The following is a 24,709-nucleotide window of genomic DNA, read 5'->3' as shown; positions in this document are numbered from 1 at the left end:
CCTCGCGCGCTCTCGCTCCAGACAGCTGCGCGACCCAATCGCGGCGCGACGCCCTGACGCCCGCAGCCAATCAGAGAGCGCCGGCCGCGCCACGCCCCTCCCCCGTGCCGAGGACCCGGGCGAGGGCGCCGAGGCGCGGCCCGGGCAGTCGCCGGAGAACCGCTGGCGGGCGTCGTGGGGCGCGCTCCTCGGGTGGGAGCATGGAAGAGCGTCTTTGCCCCTCACTCCTCGGTTTCTCCTCCCTGGAATGTCGCGGCCCCCCACCCCTCTCTAGGAGAGACGGCTGACAACAAAGGGGCCCGGGGTGGCGGCCAAAGGGACGATGTGAGGAACGCCGGCGAGCCAGCGCCAGGGGAAGTTGGGGACGAAGGTGGGGGCTGGGAGGACGACAAGCCAAAACAGCGACCTGGCTGAGAAGCCCCTTTGTCTGGGAGACTGCCGGGTGAAAGCCCAAAGCTGAGAGCAGCCCCGGGGTCTGACGCTTTCGTCACCCTCCAGCGGCACCCGGGCCTTTGGGTGGTGAGAGCCGGGCCTGGGTTCGACGCCCGCAGGCGCAGGGAGACCGGCTCCCCTTTGCTGTGTGAAAGTTTAGTTCTTTGTAGCCAGCCGCCCTCGTTGAAGGCCCCACCTTCTTCCTGAGAAAGACAGTTTCTAAGCATCCCTTCACCCCTTGAGCGCAGTCACCCCCAGACTGTTGAAGTCCGCCAGGTTTACATACCCTGGCGGGTCACGTGTATATATAATCCCCACAACTTCGTAAAAGTAAGCCATTTGAGTTCCTTTAAAATGCGAACGTCAACTTCTGTTCAGAAGACTTTAAAAGAGGAGAAATCAAGACTCAAGGATTTGGCAGTTTAACTTTGGTAGAAATAACTAATGTTTACTGAGAGTTTAACCACAGCTTTAATACTTTTGGTATTTAATCCTTACAATAACCTTGTGAAATAGATACTATTACACACCCTCCTTCAAGGAAATTGAGTCACAGAAAAGTTACGTAACTTGCCCAGGGGCACACAGCTGATAAGTAGATTGGAATCCAAGTAAATCTACATTTAGAGCCGACCTTATCACTAGGCCTTCATCTCTCTCACACTTAACACCCATTCCAGAAACTTCCGTCAGCTATCAGTTATACCATTGGGTTGATGACTAGCTTAGAGTCTTGAATAAGAAGACAGCACAGATAAAAATACACCTGCTTTAGTAATCAGTCTGTGGGCTTACGTTTGTCTCTGAAAAGGAGGCAGTGGAACTCATCAGTGCAATCCCTTCTTTCCTAAAATTCTTTCACTGGTCGACTCAATCCTAGTTTGGTGGATTCTCAGCTGAAATGGAATAGAGGATAAAAGGAAGGGTAAAAAAAACCGGGACCTTCATTCCCCCGGGGGAGTGTTCCAGTGGGATTTGTAATCAATTAGCTGCTTATTACAGTATATTAATCCAAAAATCCAGACCTCTCTATTAATATTATATTAGAAATAAACTATTTTTTTTCCTTTTCTTCGCTTTAGAAAAGTAGAGGAAGCGCACAGGTGGCTGAGCATACAAACTGAAGAAAAAATTGAAATGCCATTTTAAAAACTTGAAAGGTGGGTGTTGGGAACATATTGCAACCTAAAGTAAGCAGCATGGAGATACAATCTCAGAGCTAGAATAAATAATGTCTGCAGAAAGGAGTTTCCTTAAGCTAAATTTTTATTTTAGTCAGACATGACAGAACATAGTCTGTATTTGGGGTAACTACATGAAATTATTTAATATCTAGAATGGTTGGGTGCTGTGGCTCATGCCTGTAATCCCAGCACTTTGGGAGGCTGAGGCAGGGGGATCACTTGAGCCCAGGAGTTCCAGACCAGCCTGGCAACATGGTGAAACCCCATCTCTACAAAAAGTACAAAAATTAGCTGGGTGTGGTGGCCCGGGTACTCAGAAGGCTGAGATGGGAGGATGGCCTGAGCCCAGGGAGGTTGAGGCTGCAGTGAGCTGTGATCGCACCACTGCACCCCAGCCTGGATGACAGAGTGAGACCCTGTCTCAAAAAATTAAATAGGCCAGGCATGGTGGCTCACGCCTGTAATCCCAGCACTTCTGGGAGGCCAAGAGTGGTGGATCACTTGAGATCAGGAGTTCGAGACCAGCTGACATGGTGAAACCCCATCTCTACTAAAAATAAAAAAAAATTAGCCGGGCGTGGTGGCAGGCACCTGTAGTCCCAGCTACTCAGGAGGCTGAGGCTGGAGAATTGCTTGAACCCAGAAGGAGGAGGTTGCAGTGAGCTGTGATCACACCACTGCACTCCAGCCTGGGTGACAGAGTGAGACTTTGTCTCAAAAAAAATAAAGAAATAAATTATATATAGAGAGAGAGAGAGAGAGAATAGGGAAGATTTTAGCCATCTGGGAAAATTTTGCTGTGTCAGAGTTACAAAACTATAGGTAAAATATAGTATAGTAGTAATAATAGCTTAGATTTTGGAATCAAACACACCTAGTCTCTTCCATTTATTAGCAGCAAGATATTGGGCAAGTTATTTAACCTTTTTAAGTCTCCATTTCCTCGTGTAAAAATGAGCATAATAATGGCACCAACTCCATAGTTTATGAGGTTATAAAGGTGTACTTATATGAAGAGCTCAGAACAGTGCTTGGTGCATGATAAAACTTAAGAAAGATTATATTAGAGTTCTCCAGAGAAACACAACCAATAGGAGATAGATACGGTTTTGCTTCTCTGGAGAACTCTAGATAGAATAGATAGATTGATAGATAGATAGATAGATAGATAGATAATAGATATGGAAATAGACAGACAGAAGTTCATTATGAGAGATTGGGTTGAGATTATGAAGGCTGAGAAGTCCCACGATCATCTGCCATCTGTAAGCTAAAGGCCCAGGAAAGCCAGTAGTGTAGGTCCAGTCCAAGCCCAAAGGCCTGAGAACCACAGGAGCCAACAGTGTAGTTCAGTTTATGTCCAAAAGCGTGAGAACCAGGAGCAATGATATCCGAGGGCAGGAGATGATGGATGTCCCAGCTCAAACAGTGAATTCACCCTTCCTCCACCTTTTTGTTCTATTTGGGCCCTCAACAGATGTGATGACGCCAGGGTACGTGGGTGAGAGAATCTTCTTTACTCAATCTACCAATTCTAATGCTGATCTCTCCAGGAAACATGCTCAAATACACATTGAGAAATAATGTTTCAATAGCTCTATCTGGGCACCTTTTAGCCCAGTCAAGCTGACACATAATATTAATCCAAGAAATTTAGTATAATTCTGAAAATGGAAACCATTTGTTTCATATTAAAAATACTACCTCTTCATGTTTTTAATGAAGAATTGAAGCTGGCATTTTAAGCTGATAACTCATTGATGGTAGCATAAACTGTGTGCAGGCCATACAATTAGCCTGACCAGTATCTGCTAATTATACCAGAAGCTCTTCAGTGGAGACAAAAGAGAAAAGAATTAAACTAATTGTATATAATGCCTCACCGCCCTACCTTGGATAACATCCATCCTATAAAGAGCAATTTTTGTGTTAAAACATTTATTGACCACTTACTATGTTCAAGGAACTATGTGGGGTGATGTAAAGGATAAATGATGCTTATAATCAAAAGAAGAAACAGTTGTATTCACAAATTCACATGTTACAAGAAAAGTATCAAGGAAGTTTCTTTTTTTAATGTTAAAATCAAAGGAATATGTCTGTAAGAAAGAAGCTTAGCTTGAAGTTAAAAGACCTGAATTTTAACCCTAACTTTTCCACCAGATAGCTGTGAACTTTAGAAATTGGCTTAACTTCTCTGTGCCTTAAGTTTCCCATTGTTAAATGTGAATAATGGTAACTGTTCGTCCTACCTCATAGGAGTGTTGTGACTATGAGCATGAACTTAATCATAGACTCAATTATTTTTAAAGTTACTAGTACTATTAGTCTGAGAAATAATAACTAATAGTAAAGGGATTTCAATATAGCAGCCACATTGTTAACAAGAGTTACTTAGACAAAGGCGCAGGAGCACCAGGCAGCGTCCACAGTCCACGTGTGGTAAGATGACAGTGCGGCAGTGCTCTTGTCCTGGATTCATTGCCCTCGCCTCCTAAAATCTCTGTGATCATTAAAGATTGCTAAAATGAGAATTTTCCTTCCCAACTTATTTTTAACTTTGAAGAAACCACTGGGAAGAAATGAATAATCTGCCAAGCTGCTTTTGTTTTGTAAAAATAGTATGTGCCTTGAAATTTGAGCTCTCAGTCAATTATTTTGCCTATTCTATGTTCCTATACCCTGGAATAATTTTGACTGATGAAGAACATTGAACCATACACATAATAAAAACAAGTTAACTAGAGGGGCATCTTTAAGCATTTACAAGCTAACCTTGGCCTGAGACTAGAAAATGGAACAAGAATGTCACCCTTTAAGACCTAACATGGTTCAATTAGGAAATCACAAAGTAGGTTGAACAAGAGGTAGCAAACACAGTAGGAGAAGTCCTGGCTCCGCTGTAATCTGGCTCCACCACTGACGTGGACTGTACCAGCAAACAAATCACTTATCTTCAGTTTCATTGGGAATATGTTAAGAGATTTTTTAAATAAATGATTTCAATTGTCACCTCTTCCTCTAAAATTAAATGATTCCCAAGAATTTTGGGGACTTTCTCTGTCTCTATGAGACCACAGTCTAGGTTTAAATTAGGCTAAAAGATGCAAATGAAACTAAATATTACTCATCAGTTTGGGAATAGCACTGCTTTCTAATTATTCCACAGGTTCCAGGACTACCTCAAATGTATTACGTCTCTAATCAATCTTTCTCCTTAAAAATGCCTATTATTTCTCAGTGGCCTGCAAAGATTTCTGTTTTATATCTGCGCATCTTGGGAAACATTTTATTTTCCTCATAGATTTATTTGGCACTTTTATCTTTATATGATTGAGTCAAATCTCAATACAAAGAACACCCCTTTCATGGTTATTTATTACCACATGAGCATGCAACCTGCAACCCCTGATTCCTAGGTACAGAAAAATAAAGTTCAAGCTGTTTCATGCTTTTGCATGTCTGAATAATAGTTTTTGTGTCCAAATTATAAAACACCTTAAATATAAATTGCTGTAGCCTCCCCAGCGTTCATCATAATCACCATCACCACTAGCAGCATTTATTGCATCAGCTGGGGTCACTGCACTGGGGAAGAAGGCCTCATTTTCTCAGTTCGCCTAATATTCCAGGTTCTTTCTGTTTATCTATAATTATAAGAAGAGTCGCCCTTCTGATACATGTTGATATATCACTGTTCTGCTAAACAGTGTAGTCTGGCTACTAGGGGAGGAGTTACACCCACCCCCTTCTGCTGCCAGCTCTGTGACAAAGAGAAAGCTGTAAGTTATTCTCCAGCCTGCTGAAGAGTTTTGTGTAGTCCCCAGCAGCCTATCACTTTCAGCAGAATTCCCTCTTTAGAAGTAAATGTGTCAAACTGCATATTTTGTTGTGGGTATTTTATGCCTAAACCATTCCTCCTTTATTGTCATTGTATAGATGCTGGGTTTTGGTCCACAGATTACAATACCAGTGTCCTAACTAATGTCAGAGTTCTAGCCAGTGAAAAATTAGAAATGAGAGTCATCTCTTCCCATAATGTCTGGGGTTACCACATCTAACCTGGTTCTCTTGCCAAAGAACTTGCTCTCCAGGATGGATGACTCTGGATAAACATGAGGTGCCTGCTAAGGAATGGCCTTATAATCAGATGATAGTCTAGTTTCGATCTCATCAAATTATCTTTTAATTTATTTTCCATTTGAAATCAGATAGTTATTCCCTCTTCTTTAGTTTTTTTGTGTGTACATTCTGATCTAGGCCTAAAATACTGTATATCACAAGACAGTTGTTATTAAAACCACAAAACATTAAGTTTAAAGGAAAACCTATCATGAAAGAGATATTGTTCCCAAGGAAGCTTAAACCAATTATTATTAAATTTAAAAATAATGGGTTGCCACTTCCAAAGTGAAGATGTAGATCAGGTGGAAATAAACATGAAAGGAGGGTCCTTTATTAGATACTTCATCTGAAGTTTTGTCCTTAACTTTGTTGAGGCATCAGGCAGAGAGGGTTACATTAATAGAAAGCAATGGATAAAGAAGTTGGGCACTGGAGTGAGACTGCCTTAAGTTTGAGGCCTACTTATTTGATTTGGGGAAAGTTACTTAACCTCCTTGGGCCTCAATCTTGTCATCTATAAAAAGGGAGTAATAATGATTTGTTGTGGTGTTCAAATAACCTAATACACTTAATGCTTGTCACATTGTAAGTGCTCAATAAATATTAGCCATCATCACCTTCATCATCAGCAGCAGCAGCACCTTCATCATCATCATCATCACCATTATGTCTTACAGCATATGGTTACATTTGTCATCATAGGTACCATATGCTAGATAGAAGGGTAGATTAAAAACAAGTTGTTACAGGGGCACAGGGAGGGGAACAACACACACTGGAGCCTGTCGGGGATTGGGGGACAGGTAGGGGGAGCATCAGGATAAATAGCTAATGCATGCTGGCCTTAATACCTAGGTGATGGGTTGATAGGTGCAGCAAACCACCATGGCACACATTTAGCTACGTAACAAACCTGCATGTCCTGCACACGTATCCCAGAACTTAAAACAAAATCTAACAAACAAAAAAAAATAAGTTGTTGCTTTAGTCAGCTTATCCCTCCAGATTGAGGGGGAAAAAAACACCGAGGGCTGAAATTTAGGATATAAAGATTACGTTAAGTGATTTAATAAATTCCTGGCCTACCTCACCTGAAAGCATTAACAGAGTTTTGCACTTATGGAAATAAGTTGGGTGACAACTAGTTTTGAACTTTTTCTTCTTAAATGCTGGAATATACTGTGGTTAGATATTTTGCTTTTAACTGTTAGTATCTATTCTGAACCTTTACAACCTACACAGTAAGAAAGGGATTTTAAAAGGACAAACAGTAATCCATATAAAGATTTCATGGATAAGAATAAGCAAATGAATGCATAATTTATAGTTTGGAGTACCGTATTACTTTGTGGCACATTTAAAATTGTTACTCTGATTGATTATTTTGAAAATTCCAGGCACCATTAGATTTCATCCTTCTGCACAGTATTTCTCTAAATACCATCTCTGAATCCACAAATATTTATCTTTTTTTGGTTAGCATCCAGCTGGTAACCAGTAAAATGATCCTACATTATTCTAGGACAGGAGCCAGGAACTTGGTCTTATTGCATAAAGCTACTCTATTCCTCTTTGTGTGAAATATATTCCACTACTGGTCCCTGGATACTTATTTAAGAGAGCACTTAAAATCGCTCCCTTTGGAGTTGCCTGAGTGTCATTGAGAAATAAATCAAAAGACAAAATCAACTCAAGTATGTCTGATACAATTCAACAAGGCACTGTATCTCAGTGGGGTCTCAGGATCATCTTTATTATAATCACTCAGTATGCTTATTTAAAATCCAGATTCCTGGGCAAGTCAACACATAAAGAATCAGAATTTTCTATGTCAGAGCCTTAGAATCTGCATTTTATTAGTGTTTATGGGTAATTCCTAAGTACCCACTGAAGTTTAAGAACTATTGCCCTGGGCCCTTAATATATCGTATTCTATTAAGAACTTCATTATAATTAAGCAAATACAAAAATAATTCATATATGCTGATTCATATGCCATAATAAATAATTTAACTAGGTTTTATTGTGTCTTTCCAATTTACAAATAATCCACAATCCTTTCTCTATGTTAAAATGTTAATTAAATTCACTAACAATACATCAGTACTAATAACTATGACAACTAACGTTACTAGATCCATTTTATTATGTAAATAAAATAAAAATCAAATGTCCAGGGTTCTTATTGACTATGTGTAATAAAGATATAAATATTCTTGTATATTTCTGAGTAGCTATGATTTCTTACAAATTTCAGAAACCTGCCAGCTTTGAGATCCTGCGTTTGAGAGCCGGCATTGGCTAGATACACCATGCAAGTGATAGAGCATTTGGACCAGGAAGAGAATTTGGAAGTAAAGGGAATTCATGTAGCACAGTGTTCAGTCTTAAGAGCTTCATCTAGGTGAAGACTCATAAGTAATATACATATGGTATAGCCAAGGTCTTTTATGAAGGAAAAGTAATCACAGACAAAAATTGTCAAAGAAGAAAATGAAAAAAGAAGCAATTAAGAAGTTTTAGAACAGGGCTGGCATTTTTCTCTTGTTTTTATTGTTTGGATTTCACTTTATTTGTATTAAACAATTTTAAAAGGCAAATAGCACCATAAGATTTTAACAAAAAAAGAGAAGTCCCTGTTCTATGTTTTCTCACTCCTAAATTTTGCTTCCTATAGTTAACACTTTCAACTCTTTTTTTTTTTTTTCTCTTTTTTGAGACAGAGTCTCACTCTATCACCCAGGCTGGAGTACAGTGGCGCGATCTTGGCACACTGCAACCTCTGCCTCCTGGGTTCAAGTGATTCTCCTGCCTTAGCCTCCTGAGTAGCTGGGATTACAGGCACCCACCACCACACCCGGCTAATTTTTGTTTTTTGTTTTTTGTTTTTCAGTAGAGATGGAGTTTCACCATGTTGGCCAGGCTGGTCTTGAACTCCTGACCTCAAGTGATCCACCTCTGTCTCCCAAAATGCTGGGATTACAGGCATGAGCCACCTTGCCCGGCCAACACTTTCAACTCTGTTAACTATTTCTATTGGAATTGACCTTCACATTTTCTGGGGCAAAAAAAAAAAAAAAAAAAAAAAAAAGATGTTTATAGTGCTATTTCAGGACTTTTCCATTTAAACATTGTACATTGACAACCTAACTGTGGATGATGAGAATAGAATTATTTTCCCATTCTCCTTTCAACCTGATTCTCCTAATATATTACTACTTTGGGCAAAACAAATATTTAGTGTTTCCATTATTATGAACTCATAGATATTATTCAGAGAGGAGCCACATAGTATATTATGATTATGTTTTCATTCCTCTACAACTTTGTGTTTTTCCTGGAGCTAACAGTTGCCTTTCCTTAATCATTCAGTTTTCTATGTAACTATCATTAATTCGAATTCATTTCCAAATCCTACCACAGAACTCTAGAACTCCTATCAACATGGCCATGTGCACAGAGTGATCTATTAGTTCTGTGTTTTTCTGGGTATCCTGGACCCCTGTGTTGTGCTTCACTCTGTCCTGGCCACTCTTAAGCCCTAAAGGAAGCCCGCAGCCTAGGATTTTCCTTTGGTGTGATGGAGGGATTCCTTTCATTCCTCTCCCATAATGGGACACCTGGATGTTACACAACCAGGAACAACACCCAGTCCCACCGTAGGACTGCTCTAATAGTAATCCCACAGCCCCCGCCACCTGCTGTTTGGTACTTAACAACTCTAGGGACCAGATAGTACATGCATTCTCAATGGCAGTGAAAATTGGTTTTAGGAGATTGGGAGTAATAGATATTTATATAGTACATAAATAGGTAAACAATATATCTATGATCTTCAAATTGCATGGGTGGGGTGGTTAAAGGAAAATGAGTCTAAAAAGGCTCCGCAGAGGAGCAATAATAAAAAGAAAAAAGGATGAGAAACACAGATAGCAGAGCCTTTGCCGCAGGTGCCCCAGAATATGTGCTACCTCTGTGTGGTTACCATTTCTTGTCTCCAATGCCCAAATCTCTCCTGGGTGAGTTTGCCTGATGGACCTCAGTGACATGCAGAGCTGCTGCTGCAAGGGAGCATGGGAAATACAGTTTTTTCTTTCTAGTGTCTAAAGCGGAGGAAAGCTGTTAGGAAGGGTATGGGGGAGTGGGTGTTGAGTGCACCAGTTTGTGATATCTGCCCAAGATGGGTCTAGAATTTCAGATTGAAACCCTTATCACTTAGAATTTTGAAGGCATTGCTCCATTTTCTTATAAGTTCCAATGATGCTATTAAGAAATGCCGTTTTAATTCCTGATTCTTTAGATGTGACCTGGTTTTTAATTTTTCTTCCCTCTGTAGAGATATTCTTTGTTATCGCTGATGTTCTGAAATTGTAGTGATCTGTCTTAGGATGGGTCTTGGCTATTCATTGGGCTGGGTATTTTGTGGACTCTTTGGATGTAGAAACACAAGACCTTAAGTTCAGGAAGTTTTTCGTGTTTCTTTGATAATTGTCTTCTCTTCATTTTTACTGTTCTCTCTTTGTGGAATTCTTATTTGTAGGATAGTGGGCTTTCTGGGTTAATCTTCTAACTTAACTTTTGTCTCTATTTTCCAGCTTTGTCTTTTCTTCTATATAACTTTCTCAACTTTATCTTCCAACCTTCTCCTGATTTACTAATATTTTCTTTAGATATTTTTCATTAAATTGTTCACAAAAATATATACATTCCCCTCATTGAAAATTCCTGCAATGAATAAAAGTAACAAAATAAAATAACAATGAAATATGTTTCGTACACTTAAAAAGTTGAAGTTATGAGAAAGGGAGTTTGTACAATAAAAGAAACAATAAACAAATGTGAACAAGCACCCAGAGCACATCCAAATGTCTGTGCAAAGACTGTTCCGATCAACTAGCCCACTGCACGTTACGGTTTATGTAACTCCTCAATCAACCACTTATTAAATGTAAGTGAGAACATTAAGAAATACCAGATCTACCTCATGTTTCTGATTTTCACAATATCAGTACCAAACTCATACCATCTTCACTAACTCTAAATGTTGAATGTTTCCAAAGTAAAAAGCAAACAATTCTTATAACCTGCTGAGCAGGTTTTGCTGAAATAGTGAATTTCACTGTACTTAAGAAGAATTTGTCAGCCGGGCGTGGTGGCTCATGCCTGTAATCCCAGCACTTTGGGAGGCCAAGGTGGGTGGATTACTTGAGGTCAGGAGTTCAAGACCAACCTGACCAACATGGTGAAACCCCATCTCTACTAAAAAAGAAAATACAAAAATTAGCCAGATGTGATGGCACATGCCTGTAATCCCAGCTACTCAGGAGGCTGAGGCAGAATGGCTTGAACCCAGGAGTCGGAGGTTGCAGTGAGCCGAGATCATGCCACTGCACTCCAGTCTGGGCAATAGAGACTCCATCTCAAAAAAAAAAAAAAAAAAAAAAAAAAGAAGAAGAAGAAGAAGACCAAATATCAGCAAGAGTAGTGTCTACACATATTAAAGTATCCATTTAAATCATGTTCTAATTAAATAGAATGTCCACTAAGTCAATTTTATATATCATTACACATAACATGATATCAAAGAATATGACTTTATCTATCAGGCATTTCCAAATACATATTCCCAAATTTATATTTATGCACTTGTTAAGACTTACAGTTTACTTAGAAAAGAAAAACAGAAACAAACACACATGCATTTTTATAATTTAAAATATTTCATGTTACACACGAGCAATGTTCAGATTTAAGTTTTAAACCAAGTTTACTTTTTCCTAAGTTGTATTTATGCCAAGGCTTTCTTACAAAAATATATCTTATGTGTATAAATTGGACAAACTTACAGTAGTATTTCTAATGTTCAATTTGAGATGGGAAAACATAAACCTATTCTGAATAAAGATATTTGTCAAGGTTTGGGGTGTAAACATTTTGTCAGGCAAACAATTTAGTAAAAAAAAAATTGACCTTCATTTAAAAATATACACAAACTCACAATAAGCCCCTGGACTTCCAAGTTGAAATACAGCTTGCATTTCTAGCAAAGACATATGCTTTATTTAAAGGGAGAGGGTGAGTTATAAATTCACCAGCATGTTGAAAATGCATTAGTTTTTAAAAAAGCCGATACTGCTTCTGAAAATGTAGGCAATGGGTTATAATGTAGACACAAATTTCAGAAAATATTGCTTCTCCCCTTCGATGATATTCCTGTAGTAAGTAAAATACAAGACTTTGACTCTGGTCAGTGGTCTCATTTGATGGCCGGGGTAATATATTTGATTTTATATATACAAACCAAGCATTTCCTCCCCAGATGTCCTATTCACAGTGTCAAAAATTATAGTTCTATTTAGAAGGAATAGTGGTAGAGCCAGATGAACCATCACTCCTTGTTGCTAACAAAGCAGAAATTCTGAACAATGTTTTCACCCATGGCTATTTTGATATCTGTAAGAGCTTCGGCACAAGCTAAAATTCTCATCAACCTTTAAAAAATGGCAATGAAAACAACAACAAGATCAATCATGGAAACTTCTCCACTCTTCCTGATACACGTTCAATCAACTAATACAAAGCAAACCTCAGTGATGCAGTAGAGAGAGACAAGGCCTCCAGAGTGATGCAGAATTATGCAGAAGAAGATTTCTTCTGCGGTCATGACTATTCCAATTTACTATGCGTGTCCCCATCTGGAGAACAAAACAAACCTGATTCAACCAGAATGGATAAGCAGAGTTAGCTTTCATGGTCCTATAATACTAGGTGACACAGCTTTGGTCTTTAAAATTTGCACAGGTGACAAAATAAAAATAAAATAAACTCAACAATATAACCAGATGGCTCATTCAGTTGCTGGAGAATAGTTTTAAATGCATGTAAAATTTATTAAATTAAAATTTCTCTAAGTATTGGTTATTATTCACTGATTCATTTATTCACAAAATATTTATTGAGTTCCTAGAATATCAGATACTGTGTTAATCACTGGGAATATCAGAGTGAACAAAAATTTCGGGTCTCCAAAGAGTGGAATATCTTTATGTTTACTGAGGAGATTATAGAAACATATCGAACAGCGTTTCTGTGAACTGCAAACCTCATTTATCACGTTTAAACCACCACGCACATGCCACTTCCACTCATTGTAATACGCACTCCGAAAGGTTTGACAATTGGGAAGCATGGTGCTCCAACACAATTTTTATTATCTAAAATGTTTCTAAAGGTCATAAATAGAACACAAGGTACATTTTATTCCTACATCAGTGGGTTGAATCTTTTCAAAAACAGCTGAAATCTTTTAAAAATTTGATGTGATAGTACATTAAATAGGTGTAAAATAGTGGTCAAATTAAAAGAGAACTTACTTTAATCAATTAAAGAGAAGGACTCCTTTTATGCCCACTATTTTGTTAATTTTTTTCTTTTTCTTTTCTTTTTTTTTTTGCCCTTCCTCTGTTGCCCAGGCTGAAATGCAGTAGCACAATCATAGCTCACTGTAACCTCAAACTCCTGGGCTCAAGTGATCCTCCAGCCTCAGCCTCCTGAGTAGCTGGGACTACAGGTAGGCACCACAGTGCCTGGCTAAGCTTTTAATTTTCTTTTTCGTAGAGACGGGGTCTCTTCCTGTTGCCCAGGCTGGTCTGAACTTCTGGCCTCAAGTTACCCCCCTGTCTGGGCCTCCCAAAGCACTGGGATTACAGGTGTGAACCACCACACCAATCCCCCATTATTTTCATATTTCAGTAGCAAAATGTGTATTTGAACCAGACTTCTTCTTATAGCTTCAATCTGAAAACACAATTTTGACTACTCTCTCACTATATTTCAGCAATTTTTAGCCCTGAAGGGGAGGGAGAAAGAAGATTGAAACTCTATGGGCCTTTGTTCAAAATCACTAGTGGCAAAAATAAGGTAGGACATAAGAAATGAAGAATTATTAAATGAACTTTAAACTTCCAGGAACCCAGGGCACACTTAATTACCTTCACCAAGTATCTTGCAAATGTATTTCATGAGCCACAAGGGAAACTGGTGGAGTGTGGATAGACTGATATAAAACCAACTTAACTGCTGAAAAAGACAACCCAAGCATCTGGGGTCCCGGGTCTCAGCTTTGTCTGTGCCTCCATCCAAAGTCATTATCATGACATCTATGGTACAGAAAAATGTCGTCAAATGAAATAAGGAAAGGATGTATGAATGGTTCAACAAATATGTGCAAAATGTCACTTCTAAGACTCTTGGACACCCCCCCAAAATTATTGTGTTTTTTTTTTAACTTAGGAGCATTTGGAATGTCAACAAAATAGCTGCAACTTTTTTTTTTTTTGCAATTATAGAGTGGTATTCAGAACAACAGTGCTAACAGAACAACAATTATTTCCTATAAGCTGCATCAGAGACAACTGAAGATGAAAAAGCTACCATCCCTGTATATAACTAATTTGTTCTGTACACCAACAAGAACCTGCTTTACATTTCCATGTCAATTTACAATCCCCATACTGTACCAGGCAAGGCTAGTGGCTATTGAAAATACCACCAAGACAGGGTTATTTAAAGACATATTTGGTAATGTAACTGTACAAAAAAAGACACTGTACAGTTTAAAAACAAACCTTACACAGCCTTATATTTCAGAATTTTTTTCTTTAAAAGGAGTGAATTATGTACGGGGTCGTTAAATGCTTTATAGACAAGGAAAAACTGCACTAAAACCAACTTAGTCATCATCATCTTCTTCATCTTCCTCCTCCTCATCATCCTTTTCATCTTCCCCTTCTTCCTTCTTTGCTTTTTTCAGTCGTGATGACTCTTTTTTTTTCTGCTGCATCCGGTTTTCCTTTAGCTGGGTATGCAGCAATAAGCAATATCCTTTTCATATTTTTCTTTCAGCTTTGCAGTCTTCTTTTTACAAGGCTGCCTTTCACCATCAGCACTGTTATTCTACACCTCTCTGTTTCTTTACAACATCACCAATGGACACACCAGGATGTTCTCCTTTAATGTTGGGGTCCAGAACAAGAAAAAGGCCAAAGGAGGCCTCTTGAATGCATTGGGGTCCTTGAGCCTCTTTTTTATTTCTCCTTTGGGAGGGATGTAGATTTCATTTCTCTTTCATTTCACAGGCCTGGTCTGCCTGTGCCATGTCCTCAAATTTTGCTTTCTTTTTAGCTGACATGGCCTTCCACTTCCCTGAGCACTTCTTAGAAGGCTCTCAGAGCTGATGGAACCATCTGGGTGCTGCTTCTTGTGCTCCTCCTGGCCAGTTTGCACAAAGGATGCCTATGATGACATTCTGCCTCTCGGCTTTTTAGGATCGCCTTTGCCCATAGTTAGTTATGTTTCCTTGGCAAGGCACAGCCTCGCCCCATACCCATCCGGCTCTCATGGGCTCCTGGCGCAGTCTCTATGAAACTCAATGTAGTGCCATGGCTGTTGAATCTTTTTTAATAGCTGCAACCTGTTATCATATCAATTGACATATATACACACATTAAAAATCTCAAAATTGGCTGGGCGCAGTGGCTCAAGCCTGTAATCCTAGCATTTGGGAGGCCAAGGCGGGCAGATCACCTGAGGTCAGGAGTTTCAGACCAGCCTGGCCAACTTGGTGAAACCCCATTTCTACTAAAAATATAAAAATTAGCTGGGTGTGGTGGTGCATGCCTGTAATCCCAGCTACTCAGGAGGCTGAGGCAGGAGAATCACTTCAACCAGGGAGGTGGAGGTTGCAGTAAGTTGAGATGGTGCCATTGCATTCCAGCCTGGGCAACAGAGCTAGGCTCTGTCAAAAAAAAAAAAAAAAAAAAAAATCTCAAAATGGCTTACTAACCCAAAATTGTTTACATTTTCGTCTAGAACATTAAACTGCTGAAACATAACCACACAAATACTGAACCACTGATTTTAGAACAGGAAAAGCCACCTACTGCCCTCCAATTTAACAAACAGGAAAACTGAGGCACAGAGACTTATGTTAATTTGCCAAGTTCACAGAGCAATTGAGTGGCAGAGCAAAGACTTTAAGCCAAATCTTGGTACCCAGAGCTTTCCACACTCCATGCAGAGCACCTGCCCTGTGCCAGCATTCTACAAGGGACACGAGAGAGTTACAAAGAGCATGCGGATGACTTCCTATGAAACCAAGAAGGCAAAATCCAGATTTCTACACCCCAAACAACCTGCGACAACCAACAACACAAGGCTGTACGTGATAATTAAACAAAAACAAAAACAAACGAAACAGTAAAGTGCTATGGGATTTAGAGAGGGGAGATGATTTAGGTTTGAGAATTAAACAGTTTCATGGGCTATATCTTAGAATGGTAGAACTTCTTAACTTTTGTTTGAAAATAATTTCAGCTTTAAAATAATTACAAAAATAAAAATGGTACAAGGAATATTTGTATACCCTTTATCCAGATTTGGATTCACCTGTTGTTAACATTTTACCTCATTTGCTTTATCATTGGTGCTTGCTCTTTATTTATTTATTTCTTTTACACACACTTTAAAAAAATTATTTAAGGGTAAGTTACATACATTATGGCCCATTATCACTAAATACTTCAATGTATATTTTTTAAGGTTAGGATTTTTTCTTAAATAACCACAGTACAGTTATCAACTTCATAAATTATATTGATACATAATGCATTTCTCTAATCTATCAATCTATAATCCATTTTCCAATTTTTCCCTTGATCTGGTAGCATTTTTTAAGGCGCTTTTCCCAGTACAGGATCCAGGTCAAATATTGCATTTGTTATTGAGTCTCTTTAGCCTCCTTGAAACCACAGCCTTTCTTTGCCCTTTATGACACCGACGCTTTTGGAGACTATGGTTTTAGTTCCCACTATTTTTACCATGATAACAATACTTACTTGTGCTTATCTGCTGTTCCTTTGTGGTTACACTGGGGTTATGTGTTCTTGGCCAGAAGATGGCACAGGCAAGGTTGTGTTCTTTTCAGGGTATCGCATCTGGTAGCACATGATATCCACCTGTCCTTCATAGGCGATGCTCATTTTGATCATCTAGTTAAGGTGTTGTCTGATCTTTCCAGTCTTTCATTATGATTTATTTTTCTCCCTTGTAACTAATAATGAGTTTTATTTGAGACTGGCACATTAAGAACTTACGAATATCCTGCTTCTCATCAATATTTCCCTTACACTTAGCAGCTGTTAATTGCTGGAGCCAACATTTAACATGATGGTTACAAAATTAGGATTTTCCAACTCCAACACTCCCACCATATTTTCCATTTGGCTTTGACATTTTGGTATAAGCAAGAGCCCTCCCTCCTTCTCCCTCTTTCTCCTCTATATCTATCTATCTATCTGTTTATCTATCTACCTGTCTATCATCTATCAACATATCCTTCTCTCTTTTTTCCTTCTTCCTCCTTTTCTTTCATATATATTTATTATTGGTCTAAACTCATGAATTCCTGTATTATTTATAATTCATTACTGTACTTTTTAATTTTGGTGGCAAATGGTAACAGATTTGGCCAGTGAGATCCCCTTGAATGTCCCTATAATTTGTGTGTGTGTGTGTGTGCATGCTTTCTTACTTCCTAGCGCATGGACCACTTCTGGAACAATAAGTTCCAGACTCATCTTGAAGATACTGTGCCTTAGTCCTGGGGGGAGGAACTAATCTGGAAAAACACAATCTCCTATACTTGGATCTTTGTGTAGTTTCTAAAGATGGGTAGAATTTTGATAGGTGGGGAGAATAGAAACTAGCATTGTAGCATATGCAGAAAAGGAATATAGATGCTAAGCACAGGGAAAGGGTTTCCCTTTTCCTTCTAGATTAATCAGGGTTCTTCAGAGTAACAGAACCAATGGAATACATGGAGATATACAACAGGAGATTTATAATGGGAATTGGTTCACGTGACTGTGAAGGCCAAGAAGTCCCATGGTCTGCCCTCAAGCTTGAGACCCAGGGAGGCCAGTGTGTCGGAGTCCAAAGGCCTCAGAACCAGGAGCACCAATGTCTGAGGGCAGGAGAAAATGGATGTCCTGGCTCAGGAAGGAGAGAAATGTCACCCTTCCTCTGCCTTTTTCTTCTATTTGGGCCCTTCATGGAGTGGATGATGTCAGCCCAATTGGTGAGAGAGGAGGCTTTTTACTGGGTCTACTGACTCAAATACTGATCGCTTCTGGAAATACCTTCACAGACTCACCCAGAAACAATGTTTTGCCTGACATCTGAGCATCCTTTAACCCAGTCACATTGACACCTATGATTTAACCACCACACCTCCTTTATATCAGTTTTCTACAGCTGTGTAACAAACTATCCCCAAACATATTGACTTAACCATTCTGTGGATCTTCAGTTGGGGCAAGTCTCAGTGGAATGTTTTCTCTCTGATCCACATGGTGGCAGCTGGGCTGAATTAAGGCTAGAGGTTGCTAGATGGCCTGACTCATATATCTGGGGCCATGGCACTGCTGTTGGCTGGGGCACCTCAGTGTTCCTCCATGCGGCTTCTCTCTCCAACAGGATAGCCTGGCTTCCTAACATTGTGGTTCAGGGATCCAAGAGAAAGAAAGTAGAAGGCTGCCAGGCTTTTTACACCCTTGGCTTAGAACTAGTACAGTGTCACTTCATTGATCGAAATGTCACAGGTTAGTCCAGTCTCAAGGGGAAATGCACTGCACCTCTTGGTAGAAGGAGAAGCATGCATGCATAGGGATGGGCAGGATTCTTGGCCATCTTTGCAGTCAGCCACACCCTCCTTTTACCCTTTCCATTTCTGCAAGTAAATTAGTAGTTTTTGAGTTCCAACATATGAAGGAAAAAATGGGGATTTTCAGATAGCTGAATAAGAAAGACTTATGTGAATTTTATTTGACCTCTAATAGAACAGTGCCCCTCAGTGATCAATAAATTCTTGTTCACTACATTGAATGAAAGTTGTCAACATGAAAGATGAAGATAAATATTCAAAAGTTATTGGAATAATTTATACAGGTATCTTAAAAAACAAAAATTTAAAATTCCAAACTAAATAAAATTGAGGATCTGGACAAGTTCCGAGGTAGATACATAGTAATGATTTTTTAAGAAGAAATTATCCATAAGGAAAGCTTGAAAAATCAGAGCTTGGGGGCAGAAAGGTAGGTAGCTAGGGAAAGGAATTTGATTATTCTTTTTTTGATTCTTTATAACATTGTTTCCCATTTTTAGTAAGGGCAGAATAACAACAGCAACAAAACAACCAGTACTGTATTTCAACATAAATAGAATATTGATTAAAGTGGCAAATGAGGAAAATGATCTTCCTGAAAATCCATTTTTTATTTAGTGTGCAAAAAATACTGTGCTATGGACCACTAATGGGAAAATGAAATAAGACATAGCCCTTCCCTTCAGGAGCTCAAAGTTAGATGCTAACAGATCATTCATACGAAGTGCGTAATAGAGGCATGGCAGCACTTTAAGAATGCCAGAGCTACAACCCGTCTGACAATATTTGAATGCTATTCAGCAAAGATGTCAGAATATAACTTTATGTAGAAACATCATAAACTTGATGGTCCTTTTAATCCTATAAAAAATCTTTTTGGGCCGGGCGTGGTGGCTCACGGCTGTAATCCCAGCACTTTGGGAGGCCAAGGTGGGTGAATCACCTGAGGTCAGGAGTTCAAGACCAGCCTGATCAACATGGTGAAATCCCATCTCTACTAAAAATACAAAAATTAGTTGGGCATGGTGGCAGACACCACTTAGAAGTGGGAGCTAAGCTATGAGGATGCAAAAGTGTAAGAATGATATGATGGAATTTGGGGACTCAGGGAGAATGGTAGGAGGGGGGTAGGGGTAAAAGTGTACCCTGCTTGGGTGAGGGGTGCACCAAAATCTTGGAAATCACCACTATAGAATTTATCCATGTAACCAAACACCACCTGTTCCCCAAAAAACCTATTGAAATAAAAAAAAAATTAAAAAAATTAAAAAAGAAATCTTGGGCTGAAAACAACACATGAAAAAATGTTCAATGTCACTAATCATCAGAGAAATGCAAATTAAAACCACAATGAGATATCATCTTACTCCAGTCAGAATGGCTATTATTGAACAGTCAAAAAACAACAGATATTGGTGTGGATGTAGAGAAAAGGGAACATTTATACACTGTTGGTGGGAATGTAAATTAGTTCAATCTCTATGGAAAACAGTATGGAAATTTTTCAAAGAACTAAAAATAGAACTACCATTTGACCCAGCAATCCTATTAATCCTATTCCTGGGTATCTACCCAAAGGAAAAGAAACCATTACATAAAAAAGACATCTGCACTTGTATATTCGTCACAGCACCATTCACAATAGCAAAGTCATGGAACCAACCTATGTGTCCATCAACGGTTGATTGGATAAAGAAAATGTGGTATACATACACCATGGGATACTATGCAGCCATAAAAAGGAATGACATCATGTCCTTTGCAGCAACATGGATGGAGCTGGAGGCCATTATCTTAAGTGAACTAACTCAGAAACAGAAAATCAAATACTTCATGTTCTCACACCTAAAAGTGAGAGTGAACTAGTGGGTACACAGGGACAAAAAGATGGAAATAATAGACACTAGACACTGGGGACTCCAAAAGAGGGGAAGGTTGAGGAGGTGAGGGTTGAAAAATTACCTATTGGGTACAATGTTCGCTGCTTGGGTGATGAGTATACTAGAGGTCCATTCCCACCATGACACAATATACCCATGTAACAAACATGCACATGGGCTCCTGAATCTAACACAATTTTTTCAAAAAGTGGAAAATTTGAAAATTTGAACATTGAAATCCTAGGTCATTCTTTTGTGAGGAAATGTTATTGTACCTATGTGCTTTGGGGATTTGACATTAGTCATTTGGTTGACCCTAGGAAAGGACGTAAACTGAATCTTCTTAAATGAGATTGTTTTTATGATTAAATTTTTTGGTATTCTTTGTGTAAAACTGATTTAAAAGATTCTATCTTTTCTGATTATTTTTCCCTCTATAAGGAAGTACATATATTTCAACGTTATCAATTCCTGTAACTATTTGTTAACATTTCCTTATGTGTTTTCTCCAGATGTTGGAAGTGAAAAAAAAAATTGTTAAAAAGAAGAAGAAGAAATAAATAAATAAATAAATAAATCTTGGGCTGAGAAAATCTGCAGATAAGCACGTAATTGGCTCTGAGTTTCTTGGGGATGAAGACAAAGAGGGAAACACACTGATTGCATATTTTTCAGTGTCTTAGAAAATGAAACACTCCAGTCCATCGTGAAACAATCGTTTTCTGGCTCTTCTGTCTGTAAGCAACTGCTCAAGTGGGTGGATTTAGTGAGTAACATGCCGGACAGTGTCCCCCCAGTCTCACAAGAAAGGCCAAAAAGTTCTACTCGTGACTGTTTCTTATGAAGCTGAGCCATGCTGTGAAGTTTTTCTTCTGTGATGAAGGGAATACAGGTTGGGTCCAAGCTTTCTAGAGACTCATCTTGACACAGGGCTAAAACTCGGGGAACCTTAAGGAACAGGGTCCTTGGCAAATGACATTTGTCTCAGCTGGAGTTTTGAAATGAGCTATGTTCATACAGTTCATGAGTTGAGTCTCTAACATGTAGCTGAAGGTCAGATAACCAATATTGTAACTGAAGGGAGAGCCACATGCTCCCATTGCCAGATACATAAGCAGCAGAGCACCCTTTCGTGAACACTGAGGCGTCTGCATTGCACTCTCACCAGAGGGGAGGCCGCCCCCTCCACTCTGGAGTTGACCATAGACACACGAAGATACTTTAGTCATATAGATTTCTTATTTTTCAGATTTGGCTTTTTCCACTGGAACATTTGAAAGTCAATTTTACATCAGAGCGGATCCACATTGAATATCCCTGGAGGTTATTTCCAACCTTTCCATCATTATTTAAAGTGCATCTTTCCAAAAATTATCTTTAGTCTAATTAATATTAGCTTTTCCAATAAGTGGTTTCATTTATTATACTCCAATAGTGCTTTTTCTCTATATTATACGCTATATTATACAAAAAATTATCTATGTTCTTGTTGTTTAAAATTATACAAATGGTACATCAAGAGAATATTCAACATAATGTATTTTGAAGAGATGATTGGTGATGAGCGATGTTTTGTGCCTTGTAGGGGTTACTGTGGCTTTATCTGATTCACGTGACTCCTATTATCTTGTTTCTCTCCTGGATCAGATACGTACGTATACAGGATCCACGAAGATTGCTATTGTGAAAATGTATTCTGGGTATTTGGCCACAATGTGAGTTGTAGGATAGAGCAATCGGGGGAACAAGATAACTGCTTCCCCTGAAACAGCCCTGTTTAGGAATGTTGACCAGATTGTACAGAACACAAACAAACCCTTTAAGTAGAAAGTAAATAGATTAGGAAAACAGCCACAAGATTTGACACACCACCAGTGACTTTTTTCCCCTTTCCCTTTTCTTTTCATGGTGTAAGAGAACAGACAGCATGCATTGCAATATCTGCCTTGTCTTGCTGCCACCATGGACTGCCTCACATGTAAGTTCCCCCTGAATAAACCTTTGACAACCTCCCAGACCGGAGTGGTCTACCTCTTTCTTTGGTCTGAGCTTGCTCTCTGCTTAAAGAGGGCAGTTTTCTGCTCTGGCAGGGAGTTTTCCCAACAATTGCATTTTCCAATGTGACAGTGATTACCCACATGTGGCTATCGAAATTCAAATTGATTAAAATAAAAAAATCCATTCTACTAAGATTCAGTTGCACTAGCCACATAAAGTGCTCAGTAGTTCCCCGTGGCTAGTGCTAGAGTATTGGACACAGCGGAGAGACAGAGGGGAGAGATTTCCATTTTCGTCATCATGGGAAATTCTACTGGACAGCACTGCTCCAAGAAATAAAATCGATGAGCTATTGGCATAAGAAATAATATCTATAAAGTCATAGCTATGCAGATTAGTGGAACTGATGACAATTGGAATATACCTGAGACTCAAAGAGAAAGGATTTTGGTCTAACGAGAAAACAAAAAATGGTTAAAATGGTACTTCATTTGGAGGTAGAGGTAGAAGTAATGTGTGTTAATCACAAGGACTGTAACCACCAAGATCAAGGTCCAGGAGAAGGACAATCATCTGACCAAATTGCAGTGGGGCAGGAAGTGCCTGCAAGAGGGTATTTGGCTCTTTTACCAAGGAGCCGCCAACATGGGCCGCGTTCGCACCGAAACCGTGAAGAAGGCGGCCTGGGTTATCATAGAAAAGTACTACAGGCGCCTGGGCAACGACTTCCACATGAACAAGCGTGTGTGCGAGGAGATCGCCATTATCCCCAGCAAAAAACTCCGCAACAAGATAGCAGGCTATGTCACGCATCTGATGAAGCGGATTCAGAGAGGCCCAGTAAGAGGTATCTCCATCAAGCTGCAGGAGGAGGAGAGAGAAAGGAGAGACAATTATGTTCCTGAGGTCTCAGCCTTGGATCAGGAGATAATTGAAGTAGATCCTGACACTAAGGAAATGCTGAAGCTTTTGGACTTCGGCAGTCTGTCCAACCTTCAGGTCACTCAGCCTACAGTTGTGATGAATCTCAAAACGCCTTGGGGACTTGTTTGAATTTTTTCTGTAGTGCTGTATTATTTTCAATAAATCTGGGACAACAGCAAAAAAAAAAAAAAAAAGAGGGTATTTGGTGCAGGTTTTCTACTTATTGCACCAAAAAGTGTTCTGTGGTCTGTATACTCAGGAAAGTATGGGTTTAACAGAGCCAGAAGGGTTTCTTTACTTTCAGTCTTTAGTATCTTGAGAGCCCTACGATTTATCCAGGGTTTCCCAGTCCTTTTTGAATTTGGGGTCTTTTTCTAATGTGAATCATGTTCTGGGGAAACCCTTTGGTTTAGGACGTGGCTGAGGGCAGGCTCCTCTTTCAATCTCCCCTCGTACCACACTGACTTGCCCTACCCCTGTCCATCCCCAAACATCTGTGTAACTTACAACACAACAGGGACTCCATGGCACTCTGCCCATCAAGATTTCCTTATTTTGAAATGTGCTCACCTGTCTGCTCATTACGTGGCTATGATCTTGCCTTCCACCAATATTTCATGTTCTGGTGAACACATTTGCCCACAGATGGGGTCAGTGCTGCACCTATTTCCAAAGTGTCATGGAAGCATTTCAAGCTGGATGTCAAAAATCAAGTTTTAGGCCAGCACTGTGGCTCACACCTGTAATCCCAGCACTTTGGGAAGCCAAGGCGGGCAGATCACCTGAGATCAGGAGCTCGAGACCAGACTGGCCAACGTGGTGAAACCCCATCTCTAGTAAAAATACAAAAATTACCTGGGTGTGGTGGAGGGCACCTGTAATCCCAGCTACTCGGGAGGCTGAGGCAGGAGAATGGCTTGGACCTGGAAGGTGGAGGTTGCAAAGAGCCAAGATCACGCCATTGCACTCCAGCCTGGGCAACAGGAACAAAACTCCATCTCAAAAAGCAAAAAAAAACAAAACTAAACTAAAATCAAGTTTTATATTGAGGAGGAAAAATATGGTGGAGTGGAGAGAGCTTAATGATAAGCAGGTAATTAAGGATCGTTGGAAGTCCTGTAAAATCTTCAAGGGTATCATAAAGTAGCCTGGGAGGAATGATTAAGTACATGAATAGTGGCTGGAGATGCCCATGGCCTGAGCACGCAGTGACTTCTAAGGGTTTGAAGAGAACAAAAGAGCGGTTGCTGATGTATAATTCTAGAACTCATCTTCACAGGGAATATGCAATACTGCCCACAGTCCCTAATGGTGCTGGTTTACTTACAGTTCCCACTTCCAGGAATGCATCTCCTGGGCTAAGTGTGGGACAAGTAGAACTCGTGGGATATACTTGCTCCCATTTACTGGATGTTTACCATGTGCCAGGACTTAGGCTGCGCACT

General features: G+C 39.6%; 1 protein-coding gene and 1 long non-coding RNA gene across 3 annotated transcripts; both read left to right on the top strand.

The window, feature by feature from the left end:
* The first annotated feature begins 55 nt into the window (after nucleotides 1–55).
* Nucleotides 56–16,151, top strand: LOC129057571 (uncharacterized). 2 transcript variants are annotated; one of them, XR_008522218.1, is made up of 4 exons: nucleotides 56–192; nucleotides 1,515–1,592; nucleotides 7,999–8,145; nucleotides 15,612–16,151. It is a non-coding gene; the product is annotated as an uncharacterized LOC129057571 (long non-coding RNA). The 2 variants fall into 2 exon arrangements; XR_008522217.1 differs by lacking the exon at nucleotides 15,612–16,151 and having other exon boundaries at nucleotides 7,999–11,088.
* A 5,717-nt stretch (nucleotides 16,152–21,868) lies between these two features.
* On the top strand, nucleotides 21,869–23,458 carry LOC100441629 (small ribosomal subunit protein eS17-like). The gene has a single exon (XM_054547771.1). The coding sequence runs from the start codon at nucleotides 22,986–22,988 to the stop codon at nucleotides 23,391–23,393; it is 408 nt and encodes a 135-aa protein (XP_054403746.1). The 5' UTR covers nucleotides 21,869–22,985; the 3' UTR covers nucleotides 23,394–23,458.
* Nucleotides 23,459–24,709: the final 1,251 nt, after the last annotated feature.

This window comes from Pongo abelii, chromosome 12, assembly GCF_028885655.2.
Source record: "Pongo abelii isolate AG06213 chromosome 12, NHGRI_mPonAbe1-v2.0_pri, whole genome shotgun sequence".
Classification (NCBI taxonomy): domain Eukaryota; kingdom Metazoa; phylum Chordata; class Mammalia; order Primates; family Hominidae; genus Pongo; species Pongo abelii.
This window is presented reverse-complemented; position numbering and strand designations above follow the sequence as displayed.

What these genes read in the sequence shown, in the direction of transcription:
- LOC100441629 (XM_054547771.1), top strand. Translation starts at nt 22,986, where the DNA reads ATGGGCCGCGTTCGCACCGAAACCGTGAAGAAGGCGGCCTGGGTTATC.